The 26,913-nt window shown below is 35.5% G+C and overlaps 1 protein-coding gene across 3 annotated transcripts in view; it reads left to right on the plus strand.

The window, feature by feature from the left end:
• LOC129240592 (zinc finger protein rotund) overlaps nt 1–17,803 on the plus strand; it is a 74,763-nt gene extending 56,960 nt beyond the window's left edge. For all 3 annotated transcript variants that reach the window (XM_054876495.1, XM_054876494.1, XM_054876493.1), the window contains exons 2-5: nt 4,255–4,946; nt 5,095–5,211; nt 8,199–11,022; nt 11,125–17,803. In XM_054876495.1, the coding sequence (XP_054732470.1) occupies nt 4,461–4,946; nt 5,095–5,211; nt 8,199–11,022; nt 11,125–11,765 (4,068 nt within the window). In that variant the 5' untranslated portion in view covers nt 4,255–4,460 and the 3' untranslated portion in view covers nt 11,766–17,803. The remainder of the gene's footprint in view (nt 1–4,254; nt 4,947–5,094; nt 5,212–8,198; nt 11,023–11,124) is intronic.
• Nucleotides 17,804–26,913: the final 9,110 nt, after the last annotated feature.

A 26,913-nucleotide genomic window follows, 5' to 3' on the forward strand; every position in this document is an offset into this window, starting at 1 on the left:
AGAAATGCCATACAAATAAAAATAGCGACGTCAAACCATGCAACAGACATGAATTGGTTGCACTCACACGGTCTTGGGCAAAGACGCATACATAAGCACATATTTTTATACATAAACACTACAAATTGTAAGTATTTAAAATATCCGTATGTATGCATACATCGCAAATTTAAGGCTACGATAAGATAAGGTGGCTTAATAAAGGTTTGCAAGCGCGAGCGGAAGGAATAGAAAGAACTTCATACAGATATGTTTATGTATATGTTCATGCATTTGAAAGCAATATATTTAACTATAGGCGTGTGTGTATATAGTGCGTCGGTTGTGGTGGAGGTATACACGCAAACTTATTTTTAACACAATTAGATTGTATGTATTCCTTGTATATGCACGCATGCATTTTTGAGTGTTCTCGTGCGTGTAAGTATGTAATACTGTTTTATTAATAGTCGCCAATTGGCCGAACATCTTATGGAAGTAGTGGTAGAGAGGCATTATATAATATGTATGTATGTAGATATAGGGTGTAAATTGCGTAGACAAACCTGCTTATGGCTGGCACATCATTGTGCAAACTATATGCTCTTTTATATCCACATTTCTAATATGAAAAATAAAGATTTAATAAAATTGTTTTTTCCTTTGAATATTTGCTATTCGAAACGGCACGAAACTATTGAACTTTCTTTAATTTTCATAAAGAGAATTAAGCCTTCAGAGGATGACTTCCGACTAAATCTATCAAGGTTGCAAGCTTCACAATATTAGTACTGTACAATTACTATGTTATCGAAAAAACTTGAAAAAGGTAAATAATTTGTGATGAAGGGATATACAAAGTAAGCTGTTTTAAAAGTTAGGTTAGGAGATACTGGCTGGCTGAAGCTACGCAAAAACCATTTTGGTCCATAGCGATACAAAAACAAAGTTATTTTTGTTGTTTCTTTAGTGGAAATATGCTACACTCAAGATACGCGTACTGTTCGCGACTTTTAAGTGTCGCTCAGGTTCCTGTTCAGGAGTAGATTCTAGTCTTAGCCGAGAAGATTCTCCAGAATTTCTCTTGTACCCGGCGCATTACATTTCCTGCAAGCATCTTTAAGAGTTGATTTAGATTGTAAGCATGCACTGCAACTAGGCAGTGCCATGTTAGTACACCAACTAGAGTTCTACAGTTCCTTCTATCGAACGATATAACCGATTTAGTATACTTGCCATCTTATGCGCGTTCGCACATTATCCAGCCAACCCGGCAATTGGCCATCGCTTTTCTTAACATGTGCTCTTCTAGTACCTTTTGAATTATGCGCAGAGGTTAAGCACCTGAATTATTTGATCCTCTGTAAGTCTCGCGCCTTTTTTAGCTATTTTGCCTACTATTTCATTTCTCTCTATACCTTTATGACCCGAACCCAATATACACAAAGGCTACGTGCGAGCTTATTAATTACTTCCTTGCACTCATGGGCTATCCTCGTAAAAGTTTTGGGTATCCACGTAAAAGTTTGCTCTTTCAGATTCTTTGACCTTTAAATTATATCATATCGTTTTACTTACCTCATACTTACATATTTACATATAATACCATAAGATAAATGTACAAAAAATCAATAAATTTTCCTACAATTATTTTCAAGTTGTTCCCAACAGAAACAACCAAGCACTGGTCATAGCCACGTGTGACCACAGCTAAAGTAAAAGTGAAAATGTAACAGAACAACAGCAAAACTGTCGTCACTACAAATACACTCACAGTAATTTAAAATCTATATTTTGCACTTACATCAAATAAAACTCAACACTTTGCTCTTTTTCATTACATTTTGTTTGCTCACACAAACCCTTTGACGTGGCTCACCCTCACGCCACCTTAAGTACCTACTCGTATTAACTTACATGCAATGCATATGTATGCAGATGCATTAATACTGGCTCTCGAGTAGTGAGCAGCAACAATTAAAATTTGCATACGAATTATCAGCAGTCGGAAGGAAGGAGGGTTCGCCAGTGGACTATCGTGCACACTCACGATAGGAGAAATTCTAAAAAAATTAAATATGCGAAAAATACCAATTTAACCTTGACATTATAGTATTATTTTCTTAGATAAAACTACACAAATTATTCATAAAAAGAAAAAGCAAATAGAAGAAAGTGCGCGGTAAATTGTTATTTGTTATTTTTTTACTTTAAAATGTTGCTCTGCTTCCGCACAAACGTCACTAGTTCTCAGTAAGTTTGTTTTTGTTGTAGTTCAAGTTTCAGGTTATCATATATACAGTATAGGACATATATAGAGATACATATAAAAGGGAAAACTTCAACTGTAATTTTCTTGGCTGAGTGAGAAATTATTAACGCGTCCAAGAGGGCGCATGTGAAATGTGAGACGTGTTTTAACGGAGATATTTTTTAGTATAACCACTCGTACATGCGTACTGGTATGCTTATATTGTATATACGTATTGTACGACATGTGAAGGTCCAAAAAATTGAAATTCCTATAATGTTCTAATTTTACTAATTTTACGCTACGTTGCCTTGCTCACAGATTATTAAATAATGATTGGTTTAGATTGAGACAGGCGAAAAATCATAATTTTTTATTATAAGTCAGATCTGGGGTTGGAGTCCTCATGTAATACTGTAATGGTATATCTTTGCCTCTACATATACATATGTAAATGCGAATGCTTGTTTATTTGCCTATTTGTAGTTTAAAATCTCCTTAGCTGTATATTTGGGAAAACTCACAAATTTTTTAGTATCCGCCAAATAGGAGGAGGAGCGCTGCCAAACACCTAACAGAATTAATATTTTTTTTTTTATTCAAGATCAAAATTAGTTTTACTACCTCTTTAAAAGGTATACTCGCAAGATGATACTAGGTGCACCTATTTGAAAAGTCAAAATTTGCGCTAAACTTTCCGCTCGCTTGTAAATATGCAGCAAGTTACGCCTTTTGTTAAGTCTAGCAAATTCCTTCATCTGTCAAATGATTTATAAAAAAATTGATAGCACTTTGATCGAGATATTCCAACAAATCTGCTTAATATTGAAAGCTATTAGAAAACTATAGCCATTGGCGCGCAAGTCGAAGATGGCCATTATATTTTTGTTTTGTTTGTAAATTATACCCTAGGAGAGGAGTAATAAGAATTTACTTATAATCTAAGAACAACATTTAAGTTTCTCAGCTTTTTGCATAAATACTCAAATTAAAATGAAAGCTGAGGGGCGGCAAAGGTTACACTCAGAGGGATTCAATTACACCGCAGATTATGCTAGCGCGCCGGCTGGGGGCGCAAAGTGCCGAAACAAATGAATTCCATTGGGATTGATTCCCAACTTTAAGCATTATTTGCGACCATGTCAGCGAGTCGACCTCTGCCGTGCGAGCCTTTTGGATTCCAGTCTAAAGACATTTTGCTGATGTAAGTCGCCAATGATTACCAACCCATGTCTCTTTACGGTCGCGAATGTTCTGCTTGCGTAGCTACATCATTGACCTAACGTTGCACATGCCCCCTTTGTTGCGATATCAAAGTAATGTCATCAGCAGAATCGGGAATATTTAGATGTTTCATGCTGATTGGGTTCCAGATAGTGCCTCTGCCAGGTTGAGCGTCAACAGAAAACAGAAACAGAAGCGGTGACAGAATGCAGCCTTGTTTGACCCACTCACTCCCTTTATAAATAAAACAAAACAACATTTCTAAAAACCATTAATTTTTATTTTATTGTTTTTTAGTCTATTTATGAAACCCAATATCTACCAAATATCCAAGATGAGTTCTCTGGCAACACAAGATACCTAAAATATAGTTCGGGTGTATATTAAATGTGGCACCCCGTTATTCAGCCCTGGAACCACTTCCAGCTTAATGGCATCGATGTAGCTCTACAGAAACTCCTTCATTTCGTAAGAAAATACGCCCTGAAAATTTCGCTCACAACAGGGCTATTATTTCATATGCTAAGTGGCAAGTGGCATCGTCCTGCTGAAACCACATATTGTTCAAGCTCATGTCATCTATTTCGAGTAATAAAAAGCTTGTATTTAAATACTTCTTTTTATAACCATTTTTGTATAAATCGTAAGCTCTTTTCATGTTGCCCTCTTTGTCGTCTCCAGAATAAATAAAATAAAAGAGTTTTTTAAATTTAAAAATAGTATCTTATTTTAATAAAGAATAAGAGTAAATGTATGAATTACAATAGATAATGAAAATCTCTTATCTAAATTTTTTGCAGAAATACTATCCATAAGGGAATTTTCAATGCACTGAATCGTTTATTCGTTGACTATCGAACTGCAAAAGTAAATCAAATCACACACTTGTCAACATCAGAAGTACGAAAGAGAAGGAAGTAACTACGCACGCGCAATTTATATCACACAAGTTTTTACATAACTTTATAAAAACACATCACAAATCAATCAACTAAACATAGCGAATATGCAAGTTACGCCACAGTCTATACAACCCAGCTTGAAACATTGCACTAGCAACAGCAACAGTAGTAGCATCAGTAGCCAAAGTAGCAACCACATCAACACTAACAACATGAACTCCACCGTCAACACACAACAACAACAGCAACAGCCAGCCAACAACTGCACAATGTTCACAGCGCCGACGACGACGCCATTATCGTCTACGCTAGCGCATAGAATACAAAGTCCTAAGTTACTGCCACCGCCCACCGCCTCGACGACATCAACCACTGGTGCAGCCACAGCGGCGTGCGCGCGTAGCCCGTCGCCGGATGGTACACAGGACTACGATGTGACGCGAATGCGTGAGGAGGACTTTGAACGGCTGGCCGTTTACATAGTGCCCGACGTACAGTGCGAGCGTGGCGTACTGAATCGGGCGGATCGCACGCTGCCACGCAGCCTAACACTAAAACCGTCAATGGTTTTCTCAACGCCAAATGTTAAGGTTAGTGATTAGCAAATGAACAAATACAAGTTTTTTCCCACCAAAAAAAGGAAAATACAGCCAAAACCAAAAAAACAAAACTAGAAAGTACTTAACTCTTGAATGTAAATTATAAATATTTCAATAGCTTCCGTTATTTCCTTTCCAGACTGAAGGAGTTTGGAGCACTGGTGTCATACCGCGCGGCACACGTTTTGGCCCCTTTGAAGGCGTTCCAACTCCAAATTATCCCAACGATACAAATAAGGCGCGCTATTTTTGGCGGGTAAGCACGAAAATTATACAACGACTATTTCTTCATCATCAATCACAAATTTGTACCCAACATTACTCACAAGCATTCAAGTGAACACGCATTCGCTCTGGATGAATCGATATCGATCAGTATCACCTAGAATATGTATGGGTTGTATGGGTGTGTGTATATGTGAGTGTTTGTGTGGGTAAATGTGAAATCTAGAAACATGGATCATAAGCACAATCGTGTTATGTTGAAGCATTAAATCCACTAAAATGCTTATCACAATATCTCGGATAAGTGCAGTCAGTCAAATTTTTCAGATTTTTTCGATTCTTTAAATTCTTTAGATTTTTCAATTGTTTTTGTCATAGCCATTTAATCGTTTTGGGGCAACTAATGTTATGAATTTTTTTATACTTTACCAAAATTACTTCAACTAAACTTTTATTATTTTTAGCAAAAGTTTCATACAAATTACAGAAATTATTGCACGGCAAATAACCAATAGCGGCAGATAATTTCTTTAAAATTTAATAAAATTAATATACTATTTCTTTTAGTGATTATTTTTATGGTTGTTCTAAAACAAACTAAATTCGGTAAAAATCGTAATAGGTTCTTGATAAACCTCGACTGCCGAAAATCACCAAATGTGTAAAATTCGCTAAAATTCCAAAACACGCCTAAAAGATGCAATGAAATACGAGTACTATCAAATGCTTGTACTCGCATTTTGTATTGGCAAAATAATGTCGTAGAAATATATCTTACGCCTAGTTTTATATAATTTGTGGTTTTAACAGTTCGAGATTTAGCATAAGCTGGGGAAGAAATATTTTAAACATTTATCTTTTTTTATTATTTACATAAAGCTTATTAAATTCTTTTCATTTTATCAACCTCGTACGAACATTCAATAAACCATTTCTGAACACATTTTACATTAATTCTGATTGAACCATCCATCATCCTCCATAACAATGTCCATTTCGATTTCCAATACTTCATTTGTGTATTACTATATATGCTTACATACAAATTCAAAATTATTTTTAATACAATAAATTTGTTTAAATGTAACCCAACCGTACTTTTCCATTTAATTTCATGTTTATTCCTTCCACCAAAACTACAATCACCAAACTTAACAAAATAACCCATCAATCAACCATCTAAATCAATAATTAATAATCGAAAAACTGAAATTTGAAATTACATTCGTTTCAAAAATATAAATTAAAATTCGAATCCAATCAGGTGCAGGAAACACGCCACATAACCTACGGGAACATTAAGGTACTATTTTACGCTTTTTAACAACTTTTTACTGCTCCTTCTTAAACGTTTAGAGCTATGTACTCTCTTTTCATTTCGATACATACTTTGACGTCCTACATCTTTCTTTCAACTATCTGTAACTCTAACATCTACTTTACTTACAAACGTTTGGCTCTGTATAAAATGGCTGTTCAAAAGTGTAACAAATAAATATTTATGTTGATAATTATCATGTATATCTTTCTCGTGAACAGTGGGCGAAACAATTTTAGCCGCATATACATTTTTCGAAACAAGCCTCAATAAAATAAAATTTAATTCTGGTTTAGTCTATTTCATAATCAACTGTTGACGACTTAAATTAAGTACTTCATAAAAATTGTTATTTATTATTGATTTATTTGAACTTTTTCTTTTATTAAGACGCAAAAGTTCGCTTTAGATTATATTCACAGATCAATATTTTATGATGAAAAGAAGTTTAACCTGGTCAAGCCAGATGGATTTGCTTGCTATTAGCACGATTTACCTCTAAAGAAAAGATATTCAGTAAGCGTCGATCTAGTGGTAGGTTGGTTATGTTGTGTGATGGCATTGGGTACTCGAAGCAAGAATACCAAGAGATGGGCGGCGCCAATTTTCCAACATATGGCGACGAATGCGCTGGTTAAACTGGCAACTTCAACAAGGTAGCGCGCCTATTCCTGTAGCCAGCTCAACGGCCGCTGATTTAATTTATCGCGACATCAATATTTTTGCCAACTGGACATTCAAATCACCTCATATTAACATAATCGAGTATGCCTGTTCGATTTTAGTTCGGAAGGTGTACAAAGAAGGTGGAAATCTCAACAACAAGGAAGAATTGATGGTGGCCAGTAAGACGGCGTGGCAAACATCCCCCAGCTGAACATCAAATCATCATTTGAAAGTCTTCCCCGCCAATCGCACTATATGATACTTGAAGAAAATGGATCAAATATTAATCTCGACCATCAGCAGAATGTAGCTTTTGGATGCAAATAGTGATTAAATTAAGTTTGCACAATCAATAATAAATAATAATATAATTTTTATGAAATACTTATTTTGACGTAAATGCAACAGTTGATTATAAAACGGACTAAAACAAAGTATGACATTTTTATCTTACTTAGACTTTTCCGAAAAATATGTAAGCAGCTAAATTTTTCTCTTTCAAAATCCTTTCTACAACTTTTAGGAAGCCTATATTTGCATAGCAGCCAAGAACTGAACCAAAGCTTCGGGGAATAGTTCGTTAATTTTTTTTATTTCCTTCTTTAATATGTTTATAAGTATATTTGTACTGTTTCCAGCCTGTTATTGTAATTTCCTAAATTGGTGTTTTGGAATATACATACATATAAATATTATGTTTAGTAACCGTTATTTTCTAATGTTGCTGTTGTCATCTCTTTGAATATATATTATTATTAAAAGATTTTCTTGTGTTAATAATCTCTTCCACAACTTTGTAGTTTGCTCTATGAACTTTTGTGTCAAAATTCTTCCATTACCCAAAAATGGTTCACAACACTAGGTACCCAATGCTCCTGGCACCCAACCGGTGTTTTGAACCGTTTTTTTTTTTTGGACTATGTATATTAACTTGACTTTTATTACATTTTGGCTTTATCCCGAAAACTAACCAATCTCCCCCATTTCTTTTCTTTTCCTTTCTTCCCCTCATGATTGACACTTTTTGCCAACAGATCTTCAAAGATGATGACTTTTACTACCTGGATGGGTCGGACCGCGCGCAAGCAAACTGGATGCGTTACGTTGCCTCTGCATACAGCTTGTGCGTAATGAATTTGGTGGCATGTCAACATCAGGAAAACATCTACTTTTACACAACGCGTGACATTATGCCCAATGAAGAGTTAATGGTGTGGTATTGCAAGGATTTCGCACGACGGCTTGGTTACGACGTAGACCCAGAGCGTACGATTTTTGGCGCTTGTAAGCAGTCTGTTGACGAAGATGATGATGCCGAAGCAGATGGAGAAGAAGAAGATGGTTCAGCACTTCCACCAGGTTCTACCTTATTGCAAGGGCACAAGGCAAAGATGAGATCGAATTCGCCATATTGCATGCCCGCCCCAGAAATACCTCCAGAAGTTGCGTACAATCATATCACCTACGTTATGGGTCTGCCGATTCCGCCTTTGCCTGCTGTCACGTGCAACGCACCAGGTGTAAGTAATCGGGGGTCAATCACTCCGAGTCCCTCGCCTCCCATCTGCCGGGACAATACCGTTGGTCAAACGCAACACTTGACTGGCCTGCCACATATTCACCACGCCCAATCCTCACAGCAACAGCCTGCCTCAAAACAGCAGAGTACGCATCAATTACCACAGCATGCCCAGCTGCCATCACACCTGCAACACTATCAACACATTCAACAGCACCAAACCGTCTTACACCTTAAACAGGAGCCTGGTTCTTCAGTAATTGTGCGAGACCGTTCGCCGGCGAATAGCGAGTGTGGCATTAAGGACGTTAAAGAGGTTGTTGGTTCTCCAATTCAGCATAAAGATCCTCAATATGAACATCAACTGACGCCAAACGACGGCAGTGTGCGCTCAGTGCGTTCGGATGAAGGTTATCATAGCAACGAATATCATGAAGATGGTCTAACGCCTCCCGAGGACTCCAGTGACAGTGAGAGCGAAAATAATTATGTATTGGATTGTTCAAAGAAAGCCATTGCCCCAAAGGAAACGGTTATAACGCATCCTCAGAAGGCGGCTGTTGCTGCGGCACTTGCTGCAGCCACAGCTGCTGCTAACAACAATAACAATACGGGTAGCAGCAACACAACTGCCCCGGTGGTAACGCCCGCGGTGGTCTCGCCTGCAGTTACCATGGATTGCGATGACAAAAATGAGTATCGCAAGTTCAAGGTGAAAATGCCGCTCAAATATGAGTTCAAAAATAGTAAATTAGCCATTAAGACTGAGGCCGTGTGCCACCTCAATAATGCAACCAACACCAAACCAACGAACAGTGACGCACTACCTATAGAGGGCGCTACCTCTAGCGAAGATGATCTGCTTTCTGCCAACGAGGCTATACCAACTTGCACCTCCTCAACACAACTGGACGACGAGACGATGGAAGTGGATCAATCGCCAGGCTCAACCACGCAACACCGTGCATCAAGCACAGTCATTGTGGTAGACCATGCGCTCTCCAGCGCAAGCAGCCATTCGGGGCGCAGTATTGTGCCAATCAAAAAGGCATACTATGAAGCCGAGACGAGTTCACCACCACCCCCAGCTACACATTCTGCCGCTGCGGCAGCAGCTACCGTCGCTTATATGCGATTTACACCTCCCTCCTCGAGTATACTCGAGACTATACTTACGGGCCAACACCGACTCGAAGCTGCAGCCGCAGCGGCAGCAGCTTGTCGCCAAGCTAATGCAGCCACTCCACCACCCTCGTCTCCCACAGAAATGGCATACTCGTACAAGAAATCGCATCGCTATGGCAATGCTGTTAGTCCCGATTCTAGCTCAAACCTAGCACAAGCCCCCGATATACATGCCTCGTCCATACACGAAACCGAATTGTTAATTGCATCATCACGCGGCAGCATTAAGGGCGAATGTTCACCACCTCCACCACCAGGCCATCATGTGATATACTCTCCTGCGCACGGAGCACACAGCGCCTACATGTCAGATGATCATCAAACTCCTCCCTACTCGGCGTACTCACCTTATTCTAGCGGCAGTGTAAATGGTGGTATACCGGGTGTGGGGCACCCCCTGTCACATGTGCCCACATCTACCTTTCACTCACCCCCGCACAGTTCGCACTCGCCTTTTGACCGTCATTCGAATGCGTCCAATGGGTCCACACCTAACCTACACCTACTACAGTCCAACTCTAAGATGTTAATGCAACCACTACGCATCTCCCCGCCCCATAGCTTGAGCCCGGATGGAAATTCATGTCCGCGCAGTGGCAGCCCACTCAGCCCAAACTCGTTGGGTTCACGGGGCTATCGCTCGCTGCCATATCCGTTGAAGAAGAAAGATGGAAAAATGCATTACGAATGTAATGTATGTTGTAAAACTTTTGGTCAGCTAAGCAATCTTAAGGTTCATCTGCGTACGCATTCCGGCGAGCGGCCGTTCAAATGTAATGTCTGCACGAAGAGCTTCACACAACTCGCGCATTTACAGAAACATCATTTGGTGCACACTGGCGAAAAGCCACATCAATGCGACATCTGCAAAAAGCGATTCTCCTCGACATCTAATTTGAAGACCCACCTGCGCCTGCACAGCGGCCAAAAACCATACGCGTGTGACCTATGCCCGCAGAAATTCACCCAGTTCGTTCATCTAAAGCTGCACAAACGTTTGCACACTAACGATAGGCCATACGTATGCCAAGGCTGTGACAAAAAGTACATTAGTGCCTCGGGTCTGCGTACACACTGGAAGACGACGAGCTGCAAGCCCAATGATCTGGAGGAAGAACTAGCGATGGCTGCAGCGGCGACATCAGAATGTTTGGGTGAGTATTGATGAATTGACGATTCAATCATAAGCCTAATGAGCAATCATTCAATCATAAACCTAATGTTTATTTTCTCCTCCCCCACCAACAATACAATAGATAAAGATCTGCCAGAGCCCGATTCTCGCGAGGCCTTTGAGCACATGCAGCAACAAATACATCCGCATCTGCGACACATGTCCGCCGGCGGTAGTTCGAGTAGTACCGGTGCCGCCCACCCATCCCCGCCACGTCTTATTTCCATCAATCCTCACCACCAGCACCAGCCACAACAACAACAAACACATGCACATCTGCAACAGCAGCACGCTGCCATGCTCCAACAACATGCCGCATCACAACAACATTTATCAGCAGCGCCTTCAAATTCTGCCGCCGCCAGCATGATAATCAGCACAACAGGGAATCAACAGCACCATCACGGCCACCAACAACAACACCTACACCAACAGCAACTGCTCCAGCATCAGCAATCACACCCGCTAAAGTTTGCCGTCAAACAACAAATGCATTTGTTACCTCCCGGCACAGCCAGTAATAGTTCGAGTGCAGCATCGGCCGCAGCAGGTGGCACAAATGACACTTACATGGGTGTTTCGCATGCTCAAGCGGCCGCAGCAGCAGCACACGCAGCAGCGGCGGCGGCACATGCCGCAGCAGCACACCAACATGCACAAAATCAAGAAAGTCGACCGTCGGTGATCGAGTCGAGCCAACCCATGATAATCGAGTGCACGTAGAACGGTGAGCGTGAATAGAGATGGGACAGAGAAAATTGAATTAAGCTGGGAAAGTTACGGTTGAAGTGTATAGAGCAGATCGAGTTCGTAGCTGAGCTGAACTAAGTTCAACAGTCACTCCTATTTCGCTCTACATATAGAGCTGCCCCAGGCATGGCAACTCTGAGCTGGAGTACCATGTACCCACAAACCGAAGAAAAAGAATAGTGCAATATGAAAATGTGAAAGCTCATTTCGAACACTTTTGATGATGACGGCGCTTTAAATTCAAAATTGTCGAAACTGAGTTGTTTACATACTCACTGAGCTAAAAAATAATGGTATTACTAATTTAATAGTCGACTTCATTTTATAATTAGTAAATTTAATGATTGGATATATGTACATACATGCAACTAGTTAAAATATACATTTATTGCTACAAAATCAATACAAAAACAATAACACAACTACTCATTTTAACCACTTGAATAAGAGCCTTGATGGGCAAGTGATGATTTGTAGTACGACATACAAAACAAAATTTTTCATTTCTTGAAAAGATCTCAAAATTGGCAGCCAATTAATTTGCAGAACATTTATTTTTGATAAACATAAAAATTTAACACAATTCTTTATGTGAGCCAAGGGTGGCGTAGAACCGCGAGTTTTATACGTGGAAATTATGCATCTAGTAGTAGTTATGTAATTTAGTTGTAATTACAAATAGCAGTAAGACATGCAAAACTAAGTCCTGTTAAGTCTTTAAACCATATTTGTCTCTTTGGCTAAATTTAATTGCAAAATGCATTTAAAATCAGCATTGTATTGTACTAAAATTAAATTTTAACAAATTTACATGCAAACATACATACAAACGTTTATTAGCAGAAATCGCAAATATGTTTAAGAAAAGTTGCCTTACTTTTATTTTCATCGAATCGACTGTTGCGCTGGGCCGTTATCTTTTGTGCAATGTTGATTGAGAATTAAACGATGAACAAGCAACAGTCATATGCACATATATGTATGTGCATATATGTATAGAAGCTAACGAAAAGTTGAAAGCTAAGTGGGCCTGATCACTGCAACGATTTCAAAGGTTTACCATACTTTACTTTACTTACAAGAAAGTTCCGTAAAATGCTCGTGTTCATGAGCAGTTCTGGAAAATTTGTCTATTGCTTGAAAATCAGTAATATTTTCTTTTTATACTTAATTAATTACAGAAAGAAGGTTAAGCTGAAATTGAAATTAACTTGTGTGCCTTGAGATTTTGTGTGACATTATTTAAAGTTCTTGCAATTAATGTTTAGAAAATAAAACTTGCTTCTGAAAATATGTGCTTTTGAAACATTGCGAGTACTTTCGCTTTCAACTGTCGTTTCTAGGACCATCCTGCAACACCTGCACGCTATGAAGTCGGCGCGAAATTCAGCGACTGAAATAGGTTTTGTTGAATTATGAAAAACAAAAAGAAAATTAATGTAATTAAAAAACAAAAAATTGTATTCAAAATTTTCCGCATATCTTGTTATTCGAGATTTGTAGCAACAACCACAAACAGCGCTGAATTAGTGTAGATATATTTCAAAGTTAAATTAATAAAAGCATTGCACATACTTAGGATTTACTTGGACGATACTGTAAATACATACATATATACAATACTTACGCATGTAAAATAACATTTATGTAATATATGAATAGCAAAATCCACACATACATAGAACATTGTACGAAGTAAGTTTATAGAAATTTACTTGAAATATTTAGTATTAGACAACACACAAATATTACACACATACACACATATATACATTTACTTATAAATATAAAAAACCAATCGTATATAAACTGTATATAAAATCATACGTAACGTGGCATGTGAAGGCGTGGGCACGTTAGCAAAACTTAGCTGAAGATCGGTGCTTTTTGAACTGTTTCTATTTGTACAATTTTAATGTATTGTATTATTATCGAAAACAAAATAATAAGTAAATATTGAATTAAATATTTTTCCAAAAAACTTAAATGGAGCCAAATGGACATAAGGAAGATATTTCATATAATTACTGTTAAAAATATGTTAAATAACTACTATACATTATTAAATATTAAAATATGTACTGATACATTTAATTGTCGAATAGTAAATAGTTTTAATATTAAGCTTAATATATGCATCAAAATACGAAATCAAACACTTAAACACGTTTGGCTTGTAAACACATAAAAACTTTACTTATACCAAATTTTTGAAAACATACTACAAATACAAAAGAGAGTATCGAAAATACTATTTTCCAAATTCTTAAAATTATTTGTTTTTTTCTTCAGTCCCCTGTTATATAGTTGGATTTATTAATCATTTATTTTTTTGTTGCTACTTTTATTTTTATTTAATTTGGATATTTATTTTTATGTTTGAGCGAATTCAAAAATTTGTTTCAATCCCACACACAAACATCATAAAACTGGAAAGAAACTAAGACAGTGCTTGCGCCTGTCAATCAATTGTTACGAAGAAACCCTTTTTTAAACAATTCACGTCTTTTGGTGGGAAATAATAAACCGCCGCTTGAATTCTGTCATTATGCGTGCATCCCAGAAGTTTTCAAAATTCGAAGAATCTAAGCAGAGCATAATGCTAATTGTATTGCTTTGCAGCAGCCTGTGTGAAAAACTTCTATTTTCTGATACAAAAGGATTTTTGTTAATTTTCTCCAATGTAAGTGAGACCTTCTCTGTTGTGGAACTTTTATCCTTCACATTACAAAAACTCAATCTTATTCTGTGACAGTAAATTTTAATAATTTTAGCAATACTGTGGCTATCAACATGAAAGAAAAAACACGATTTTGATTTTATATATTTTTCAATTAGACTCAGTGACAATGCTCTGTATTTTTTCTTCTGCGTTAATCTTATTTCCCGGTGTAGTTCCATTTGGCTCGCAATCACTAGCTTTATTAGTTGTCTCTCTGCTTCGCAAAGTTGCGCTAGTTATTCAAACAAAATGTAAACAGCATCTTAGTTCTTTGTTTCATTTCGCAACCATTGGTGCCGAAACGAGCTATCTATTCAATAGATAATCAACATTCTTATGCATGATATAGCCAAGTCAATGTAGTTGTTGTAAACGCATATTACTTACAATGTTCAAGATTCGTACAGCTCAGCATTGAGTGTTCTCTGGTGTCCAATTACGATGCGGACAAAATCATAGATCCAGCCCGGAATATCTTCTGAAATTGTAAAGTACTTTTAAAGAAAACTAAGAACCATTATATTTATGCCATGAAAGTTTGAAACCATGAAACTAGGCTTTTGTTCAAGTAACCTTGATTTGGTTCTCAACAATTAAGTACTCATTCAATTTTTTAAGAAAAGCAAAAATGGTCCAACAAACATGAAAACATCTACACCATTTTTTTCATAAGTTAGAAAGAAGGATATGGGAGTCAGCTTCTACCATAACACCGTGCGACAGTAAAACCTATCCGACCAAATTTCATGAACGTAACTCTCTAGGTTTTATATATGTAGTAATGCTACGTTTTTCATGTTCTCATCGATTTAAGCTTTTGAGGCACTTTAAAGTTTCAAAGAACCACATTTTCAAAAAATAGTTTCAAATCTTTATGCTCTTTCTGTGATATAAATATGGATTTTAAACGAAAGGGAACATATCCAGCTATTCAATTTTGTTTTACTTTTCGCCAGGACAAATATTGCACAATAATGTTTCTCGAGAAGTATATCCTGCAAATGTGCTTGAACTTTCCTAATGAATTATTTTATGCTATGAAATGTATTGCTATGAAATAAAGTATACGAAATGGGTACCCTGCTAAAGGTTTTGCCTTTGAAATTTCAAGGTACTTAAAAAAATTAACTTGATGAGAAAATTCAAAACTGAGTATACACTATTAATATGAAAAACTATGGTCAAAAATGATATTTGTACCCCGGTGTAAATGGATATCTAAATAAAATATTCAATAAAATAAGGCGAGTGTAATTGGCAATCTATCATACATGAATTAACTTCGCTATCATCTAAGGATCAAACAAGAAGTAGTTTTAGTTACTAAACTCTTGACAGACTCACATTCGGGTTACCCCATTTTTGAAATTTCAATCAAAATTACATTTTTGTGAACTTTAACTACTGTTCTGGTGCATAAGAACTCAGCAATTGTAGTAATAAATAATAAAGCGTATTATAGGCTATAACTCCGTTGATAGATCCGGACTGCGGTAATAATTTTTTGATTGTTCTACCACCGTCTATAAATTTTTATATGCCTTCAAAACGCACTTTCAACGGTTTAAATCAACCTTTTTATTACATAGTTTTGATTACTGCTCTGTCCTAAGTCTATCAAGAGCGTGGTAGCATTTCAATAATGCATCACGTCAACTCGCTGCTTGCTTAATTCCTAAAGTAATTTTTTAACAAATGGTACGATTAATTTCCAATTGAATAAAAAACGATTGTTTTCGCGTCGCGGAGTCAATTTTTACGGACCACTGAAAAAAATGTGAAACGTGCAGTAATACCCGATTGATACCTGGTTAACCTGAAACCTGTTTTTCAAGCTTCTGAAAACAAATCTAACATGAAGTAGCTCGATGGTGAAATTGAGCTACATATAAAAAATTGGATCGGCTATTTTTGTGTAGGAAACTATCAAACTTGATTTAGTCATTAGTAGTTGACCTAAAATAATCGGGATAATATGCCCTTTCATATTACAACACTTATTCTAACAGTCCTATTTAACTAATGAACACATCTTGCAAAGAATAACTTTCATTTTAGCGATTTAAAGTGATTAAAATTCGATTGAAATTGTAAGTGGTTCAAATTGCCATTGTAACCATTTTGAAATTGCAGCACCTAATTTCTTAAAAATGAACCCTCACCTTACATCAATATTTTCGTCATTTACACTTGCACACATTTTCAACTTAAAGTCTTGTTTCTAATTTCCCCTTATGCGCCCAATCAAACTTCTAAACGGAACGTTAAAATCAATTTTTTTTTCACAAAATTTATTTGGTCGGTTTTTCATCGTAATTCTCATCAAAGGCAATACGAATCTGCTAACGGTTTTTCATTCTTTCATAAACTTTTTCATATACCTGCACTTTCCAGTATAGGTTTCAGTGCTACCAGCGAATTCGTTGCCCACCGTAGGCAAATGATGATGTTTCTTGATTTTTCGAAAGAATTCATAATATGCCACAGAGCGAATACTGAATTCCAGATAGAAGTTTGACTGAATGCCAAGTCCAGTCAATAAATTAAATTCCTCTGAACATTTAAAACCCTAAGCTCAACTTTTGAATTTATGGGAACTGTAAGAGTAAAATTTATACAATAATAATTGTGAAGTAAACTCTGCGATGGAAAAATAAACACAATAAATAAGTGAGAAAGGTTACATGAATTTCTAAAAATAAATTCCTTAGTAATAGCAACTAAATTTAAGCTTACACTATGAGGCTGATTAATTTAAGTATTTAAGCGCTAAGCAATAACTATTGGATTTACCTAGCTTCTACTAACACATATTTATATACATACATACACACATAAATGCATACGTATATACAATATTAGCAATGTAATTAGTTTTAATTTAGTGTGAAAATGTTTTAGTGTAATCGAAATGCATATAGCCGAGTGTGATAGAATGTAAGCAAAAAATGTTGGCAAACAATCACTGTAAGAAGAAAAACACCAATTCGCGTTAGATGCTGAAAACCCGTTAAGGATAACTATGCATAAATAGCCGTACATACATATGTACGTATACGTACTATATACTATATAGCTAATAATTGTATGTATGTATCTAAATTTGATTTGTTTATTTCCTACCGAATTTATTTGTTAGTTCTTTTTTAAATTATTTTTTGTATTTCATTAAACTGAATTTCTTATTGTGTTGATCACTGTTTTAGGAGTGTACGTATGTGTATGTGAATTTGATACTGAATAGCATAATATTTACAATAGAAATAAATGATTTGCCTACATTTGAAAATTTTACCGCATTATTTTTCGTTGAGTTTAATTTTCATCTATATATTTGAGCTTTCAAATTTTTTATTCTTTCCCACCAGAAGCATTTCCCACCATAAAGCTAATGAGTTAAAGTTCTGCACAAAGACATTCAAAATATTTAAGATGGAGTGGTAATTTCAACAACTTCAATTAACTTGCAAATGCTTATACATATATTTTTATGACAGCTAAAGCTAAGTTAAGTTAAAAAATAAACAGAACAGAACAAACTCTCTAATACAGTGTTTCTACGCTAACACTTGTTTAAAACAAAAAATGGTCCTCGACCAAAAGGCGTTTTTTAAACTAATTTGAGGTCGCTGAAACCAAAAATGAATTTTTTTTTCAAAGAACGGTTTCCGAGATATTCCCAAAAAACCTGTTTTTTTTGGCAATAGTGCAGTTATTACTTGCAATCTCAAAAACAGTGCGCGCCATTTCTTTGAAGTGCATAAATTTCGAAAGGCACACATATAACCTACATGGCAATATATAATTCGTGTCAATGGAAGTATAAGTTTTCGCAAAACAGCTGTTGAAAGTTAAAAAAAGGCATTTTTGACATTTTTTACTAAATTATCAAAGTTTATAAATTTTTTCTTGAACAAAAAATTTTTTCTATCGACATAAGATAGGTTTTCTAAAAGACAATTTTGTCACCTACATTTTAAGCCTAAGTTTGTCTGAATCGACGAAAAATTGTAGAAGTTATGACCCATAAAGTCAACACGTGTTGAGATTTTGCAGCTTTTGACTTGGCTATGTTTGAGGTCGAAAATACGTTTTTACTCTCGAACTTCTTCTTTTATGTTGCACGGAATCTTCACGAAGTTGCATCCAGCAGTAGTCGCTCATCATTCCTTGATCCAAAAAGCCCTCATAACGCTTTTCAATCGTAGCAATATCTTGATGAAATCGCTCGCCTTGTTCATCACTTTCAGCCCCCAAATTCGGAGGAAAAAAATCCAAATGACTGTGAAGTAGGTGCATTTTTAACGACATGTGAGGACCTGTTAACAAAAACAAAGTTAATTGTAAATTTTCCAATCAATTTATATAATAAATATATTTTGGAGTATGTACGTTTTACAATACTAACCAATAGTTTTAAAGTATTTCATCATTGTATGAATCAATTGACGGTCGTTGTTGCTCCTGTTGTTTCCCAAGAATCCATGAACAACTTTTTGGAAAGCTTTAGCTTCAGAACTGTCAAGGCATTGCTGAAATTTTGTGTCCGTAAACAATTTCTTTATCTGTGGACCGACGAATACACCCGCTTTAATTTTCTCTGTTAACAATCTTGGGAACTTAGTTTTCAAGTATTTAAGGGCTGTGTTTTCCGGTTTTTTTGCCAAAGCTTTCACAAAATTCTTCATTAGCCCTCTGTCACCGTGCAAAAATTTATACTTGCAGAAATATGGCGATGCAGAATAGACATATTTCAAGCTTATCCCATTGTTCAGCTCCGAACCCGATGATGCCAGAGACACAAAAATTCTGTAGCAAGAATCATTCAGACATTGTTTAAACGTTGTAGGGTAAACCGTTGTAATCAGTTAGTTTCCGAATTATATTAACTACAGTATTTTACAGCCAAGAAGAACCCAAAAACAATCAGTCACTGAATCAGAAAATCCAAAAAAGTTTGATACCTGAATTTTTTCTGTCCCAGATGTTAGGCAGTTTTATAAATCCAATTTATTACTCTTAGAAAATTTTTACTACGAAAATAAAAAAATTAAGTGATATAAAAAAAATTGTGATACCAAAAAAATTGATTTTGAGCTCACCAGTTGCTTAAGTTTGACCACTGTAAAAATTGGTATTTTTGTTCTCGTGCGCAAAGCTTTTATATTTATTTGAGGAGTTCTTTTTATATTTAAATTTTTTCCCAGATATGTACGAGATTGTTAGTTTTAACAATGGGCAAAATTAATTTTTCAAAACTCGTCTTCTTATATAAGTATTTCTTTCAACATAAATCGAAAATTTTCAATATTTTTGAAAAGAGAAAACATGTTTTTTTAACTTTGTAGATATGGTATCTTGAAAGTTTTTAATTTGGTTAACTGGATGATTGAATGTTTTTTACTTTTGATTGCCTTTACTTATTTATTGCCAGATATTATTAATTTTTATGATCTACCCTTATTTCTTTGATCCAAATCCGTTATTACCGATATCTCGAAAAGTAGGTGGTAGAAAAATTATGTAGATTTTCCGACTCAGCGACCGATTTTGCGTAGAAATGGGATTACCTACTTCTTAGGTAAAAAATCATTAACTATTTTAACGAACTATGTTTATGTCGGCCGCCGTAGCCGAATGGGTTGGTGCGTGACTACCATTCGCAATTCAAAGAGAGAACGTCGGTTCGAATCTCGGTGAAACAACAAAATTAAGAAAAACATTTTCCTAATAGCGGTCGCCCCTCGGCAAGCAATGGCAAACCTGCGAGTGTATTTCTGCCATGAAAAAGCTCCTCATAAAAAATATCTGCCGTTCGGAATCGGCTTAAAAGTGTAGGTCCCTCCATTTGTGGAACAACACCCAAAAAGGGTGTACGCGCCAATTATATATATATATATATATGTTTAAATAACTGAAAGTTTAAATAAAATATGATAATACAAGTAAGAAACAACAGAGAAGTGAGCCAAAGTTCGGAAAATTACTGCTAGACTTTCGAAGAATTTAACTGTGAGAGATAGCATAAAAACTAGCAAAGAACAGCTTGAAAAAAATTTACATGAATACTTGAACGAGAAAAAATGTGTGCTCCTCAAGCAGCGACGATTGGGGGTTGTAAAGATTTTTTTAAATTATGTCCGAACGATTTGGGCAAGATTTGCATATGCGTTATACCGATTAATGAAACCTGGATACACCAGTATGATAAAGAGTTTAGGCAAGAGTCAATTCAGTGAATAAAATGGAGAGAAAGAACACTGAAATTCGATGTGGAAAAGTGAGCTTTAAAGGTCACGGCTACCGCCCCACAAGAGTCCACCCTTGAACATGGAGCTGAGCTCCCAGTGACTTTTTTCGAATCTAAATAATATTTGTTCATTGACGTAAAAGTGTTGTAAAGCCATACTTTTCAGTCACTAAGCACCAGGACCTTATCAATCGTCGTTCGTATCTACATTCATGGGGCATATTAATTTTATTTTATTTTGGTGACAATACAGGTATGTTTCTATATATAGGGTTTTTCAGTAAGAGCGCTTCAACTTTTGAACTTTTTTGAATAAAACACAAACGGTTTGACTTTTCTAACTATTTTTTTTTATTATCGAGTTTGAACATATACATTTAAGTATGAAATTCGATTTCTTTTGCATGACCACCGCGTGCACGTTTTACGAAGTCCAATCGTTGAACCCAATTTTCGACCACTCTTTTGCATAAATCGGCCGAAATTCCAGCAATTTCGCGTTCAATATTGGCTCTGAGCTCACAAATCGTCGCCGGCTTGTTACTGTAGACCAATGACTTCACATAACCCCAAAACGGGACGGCTTGTTAAATGGACCGTAAAATGGCCGTAATGCTCTTAAAGTAGCAGCAACAGAACGATTATTTTTATAAAAAATTTGCACGATTTGCAATCGTTGCTCAAGTGTGTAGCGTTCCATGATGAAATGTATACTAATGAAGTTAACAAATGACAAGAGAAAAATAAAAAATATTGCGTCGTTCGCCCTCCCTATCGGAAAAAAGTTGAAGCGCACCTATTGAAAAACCCTATATTTTTACTTGCTAAATAGTTCTTTAAACAGAGCAAACTTGTGATAACATATTTCTTGATTAAATCTGTAAGCTTTATATCCATAACATTCTATCTGTTATTATAACATTTTATTGTATTTGTTAATAACATCAAATACATTATAGGAATATTCTCTGGGACAATACCTAACCGATTAAAATTTTTGAAGTACATTTCATTTGTTATACTGAATTCTCCATATTTTTTACTTTTTTATTAATTCAAAGAAAGATGGAAAACCTATAAGAATAACTACTGTGGATAAGAATAACTGAGGATATCTCCTATTTGAGTAAACCTTAAAAGTAAGACTTTATCTAAATGCAACACAACCCTTTCCGAGAAACCAAAGGATACAAAATAATTATTAATGTAAAATATTTGGTGAAACACAGAACACTCCACTGGAGTAATGCAACACAAAAGCGGTGCAGTTGCATTACAAAGCAGCGCAGTCACTGCATTGCACCTAGCGGTAACTTGTTTTCATTGTTCAGTTCAACGTGTCGCTAATCAGGAGCTTATACATAAGAGCGTACATAAAAAATGTAATTTCGGCACAACCAACAATACGACAACCCTCGTAGTAAACTGCAGTTAAAAATCACACCACCAAATACCAACGCCTTGCTCTTCGTTCTCGTTACCCGTCATTATTCGTCATCACCTACCAACTATTACACCAATCTCAAGGCGTTCATTATTCGCTTGACAACGCATCGCATTTTTTGCCTTTCTAGGTTACAAATAAAATAAATTCCATAATCTTAAACCTAAAGCACTTCGCTAATGGTTTCAATTAAGTACGAATTGGTTGTCCACCCTATCCAACAACTTGCAGGATGCTCTCTAAAAAGTATTTGCTCTTAATCTATAAAGCACCTTCTTCTAGTTAGGGGTGCATCGGAAGAGGTGCTCTCAGACAAACCGATGCACAAGTCCTGTTGTTTTGTTTTTTTTCTTTCTCAGCGAACTGTTATTTATTGATCTATGTATATAAGCATGCCTTCTTGGGACTCGCGCCCTACTCTAAAATAATCTACTCCAGTAATCGATACGAAATTGATTTATTTTGCACCTCCCAATGGTAAATAAATATATGTATAAACGGTTTTTCAAAAGTGAAGTCTAAATGTTAGTAGAGAATAATTCCTAGTCCGTACCCTTTTTTAAGTCATCTTTGACATTGGTGAAGTAAACAGATGTACAATTTTTCACGATAGAACAATGCGTTAAAATTAATGAAATTTATTATGGAAATTGTGGATCTTTAAGAACAACATATAGCAAATCTCGTGACTTTTTCGGTGGAAATAATCGTCCGAATGAGTCGATAATACAAAGGTTGGGGAAAAAGTTTCAAGAAACTGGTTCTGTCGAGAATAGAAAAACGACTGGGAGACCAAAAACTGGGTAACGCAAAATGTTGCTGAACAGCCTTCAACATCGATATCTGGACGTTCTCAACAATTAGGACAGTCCTTCTTCTATTCTCGACAGAACCAGTTTCTTAAAATTTTTTCACCATTCATGAACCGACTATTTGGCGGATTTTACCAGTAGATATGCTCATAGTTAAATCCGTATTTTGTATAAAAATAGTGAAATCTGAAAGAATCTAAGTTGTTTTACTTTAAAATAACATTTAGACGCGTCTCGTGAAAGATCCTTTATTTATATAATTTATATATATTTAGATAAGCTAGTATTCGGTTTGGCAATAAAGCATATATTATCCTAATCATCCGGCTTATCAGACAGTATTTTTTTTTTTAATTTGATTAATTTTTTAAAGAGGATGAGAGGTGTACTATTTATGGACTTCGCTTAACTTTTCAATGTACATACTCGTATATTTGGAACCAATTCATCAGCTTTAGTTTTGAGTTTTTTATGGAGAAAAATTTACAACACCTTCGTATGATCTAAATAAAAGTAATTTGTAAATTTACAATACCTTGCGGAATATAATATTTAAGGAGAATCAATGACTGCTTTTAGAGAAATATGTAAGCAATTAAATATAAGTAGTTAAGATATACTCGTATGTGAAGAAATTCTATTAAGAAGTATTACATTTGGTTTTTGAATTTGACCGATTCCTCAAAGGCGCGGCAGTCGGTTTCTTTCAGGAGCAATATGATACCAATTAGTTAGAAAAAAATATGCTCAAGTCTTTCTAACTCGTAGGAGATCTTCCCACATTCTCTTACCAGAAACTTAGTTTAGGAGCTTGGGCGTTTAAAACCATTCGCACAACATTATCATCATCATAAATTCTTAAAGTTCCCGTATGGAGCAAAGGGCACAACACCCAGCCAAATATACCACTGCATTTTAATTCACTGCTCTGTATATATGCCGTTGTAAAAACTACTTTCCTTCGCCTCTACTAAATTCACGCCAAAGCACAAGCGCCCATGAGTATTTTGCAGAATCTTTCTCTCGAACAATCCTAGAATCATTTTACAGATATTGCCATCGTCCATGCAGCTCACCATAAAATGTGATGGACCCGATAAGAGACTTATGAAGTGTAGTTTTTATTTATCGAGGTTTCTCTGTTACTCTATTACCTACAGAGTTTACTCACTACCTTCATTTTAACTCAAGTTTTTCATCCATCCCTTTTTCAAATAAAATCACTTTGTGGTAAGAGGTTGTGAGGCATTTAGCATCGTTTTGCTGGAAATTAATTAACTAATTCCAAGTAAACTTAACCGGTGCAAATATAACTGATTCCCTGTTAAACCTTGACAATAATCAGCTCAAAAAGAATATCGATTCGCTACCATTAGAACCACACCAATCAAACAGACACTTTTTCGTAATAAAGTGTAGGCTAGACGTACGCTTTATAAATGAAATTGAGCATCGCTTTTGAAAGCATACAACACCAAATCAGAGATTGTATGAAGCTTCATATGATCTAGTTGCATTGGATTGGATCATGGATCATTTTGATTTCGTAAGTGTGTACTTGGGCAAAATCCGTCATAATGAAGCGATGCTTAATAAAATGATTTGGGTCATTCTGGTTGTTTTGAGTTACCTTTTCAGTACTTCAGGAGATCATTTGTCCTACATTAAAGGTCCTTAAACACAGTTTGGCAAACATGAGCAACGAGAACGTACCAAAGCTTGGTGTTAGCGTTCTTTTAGATTCAACACTCAACTCGAAATTTTTGTAATATGGCAGGTAACGTGAGGGAAAGGTAGACCTTGCTAACTAAACTGGCATTGATATTTCTTTTTAAACAAAAGCTTTAAGGGGAAGTTTGGGTTCAAAAAGTGAAATCGATAGTTCCTCTGTAATACCCCATATTTGACTTCTAAAATTTACTCGCTTTGAAGCGCTAAATTCGATCCGGATCGAACTTTATGTACGCGCGCATATTTTAATAAAATTGAATGTTTGCTGGCTCTTATTTTTTTGGTATCAAGCAAAATCATAGACAATAAGAGTTGTAGTTTGAAGCATCAGACAAACGTATGAAAATTTAGTCTTAACACATAAAAAGTGGGCATAATTTTGTGCGATCTCAATAAGAGATAAGCTGAATCTATCTGAGGTGAAAAGCAATGCGTGTACCAAGTTTGGGCGATTCGTTATTAAGTCGTTATCGAGGTACAGGCATTTAACCTATTGGGAAGGCCAATAGAAAATAAAAGCAAGTTATTCTTTTTTGATGTAATCCGTTTAATGGTTTCAATGGGACTGTCTTAATGTATATAATAGGGGTAATAAGTATATTATGGCATATGTAGAGCATAAGACTATTTATTAGCTATACATTGGCGTTGCCATATTTCAACGTACCCAAAATAGGATATTATATTTCAAAATTTTGCTTCTGTCATGTTTACGTATTTGAGTATTACTTACTAAATTTGAGTAATTTGGTTTTCTTTTTCCTATGAAAATTTCCCATTTTCATTACTAACCCAGCTTAGATGAATAATAATTTGTGTACCAAGTTTTATTGAAATATATAAATTTTTGCTCGAGTTACCGTGCGCCGACGAACATAAATGGCTTAATACTCGTAGTCTCTTCACTTCATTTTGAGTATTTTGATACCTTTTTTTCATATGTATATATCTCTGCCTATATCTATCTCAATTCCTTTTTGCTTTTTAAACAACCGTTATAGGCACAAAATTACAGTACTTTTGTGCACAAGTGCGCGCGGGTATAAAAAGAAGACAATAACGTCTCAATTAAGCATAAGATGAAAATTTACTGTACAAAAAGGATTTTCATACATACATAAAATAACTCTCACGTTCAATTGATTCTATTAAATCAATAATATTTAATTGATTGGAATGTATAGTTGAGATATATGTGTGCATATGTATGCATTTGATTCATTCTCAATAATCTCTCTGAACTATACTTAAAATTTAGATGAAGCTAACTTAAATATTTCTTCTTAATAAGTGTCCTTGGCATGGCACTTTTGGTATTGCCGCAACATACTTTAGCATGCAAACATTTAATACTGCAAATAGACTTAACTAAATTTTAAAATTTCAAATACTTTCCTAGATTAAATTAACAGAAGTCAAATTTTTAGTAAACAAAAATTTAAATGTAATACGCATTTGTACATCAACCAAACCTTATTCCTGTGAAATTACGATGTGCGTGTGAATTAAAGTACTTATAGAACATTTTCGATTAGTGCTTATAGGCATTCAATTTGTATTTGTAAAATCGATTATACCAAATTATATTCCATGCAAAGAAATGTACTCACACAAGGCAGCTGTATTTAAGAAATAAAATAAGATATAAGAACACAAATAAAAAAAGACATATTTCTGGCTTAGAATAACTACAGTATAGAGGAAAATATAGGCATATGGAAATTAAAGCGATAGCAAATGGAAATACAAATTTGAGTCAACTCATCAGCTGATGGGCTCAGTTTCCTAATTATCATACATAAAAATTATAATAATTATAATTAAGGGGCATGCAACATAATTGAAAAATAAATAGTAAAGTAATAATCATAAGGCATACTTACACGAAAAAAGGGAACAATAGTTATTACGGAAAAAATTCTGCTACTCGCAAAGCCCTAGCAGGCATTAAGGCTAATGTACAATTTTGATATTTTTATAAAAGCGACGAATGGCTTGTAAAAATACAATAAAAGTAGACTTACTCACATAATACAAATATCGCAAATACTTATTGGTTTCCATATAAGAGCTCGTTTTTCGATAAACTAACTAAGTGAATATTGCCACTCTTCTTTTTTATGAACTTCATTTTTTTTTGTAAAAAATTATATACAAAGTAA

Source organism: Anastrepha obliqua, chromosome 3, assembly GCF_027943255.1.
Source record: "Anastrepha obliqua isolate idAnaObli1 chromosome 3, idAnaObli1_1.0, whole genome shotgun sequence".
In the NCBI taxonomy this organism is placed as follows: Eukaryota; Metazoa; Arthropoda; class Insecta; order Diptera; family Tephritidae; genus Anastrepha; species Anastrepha obliqua.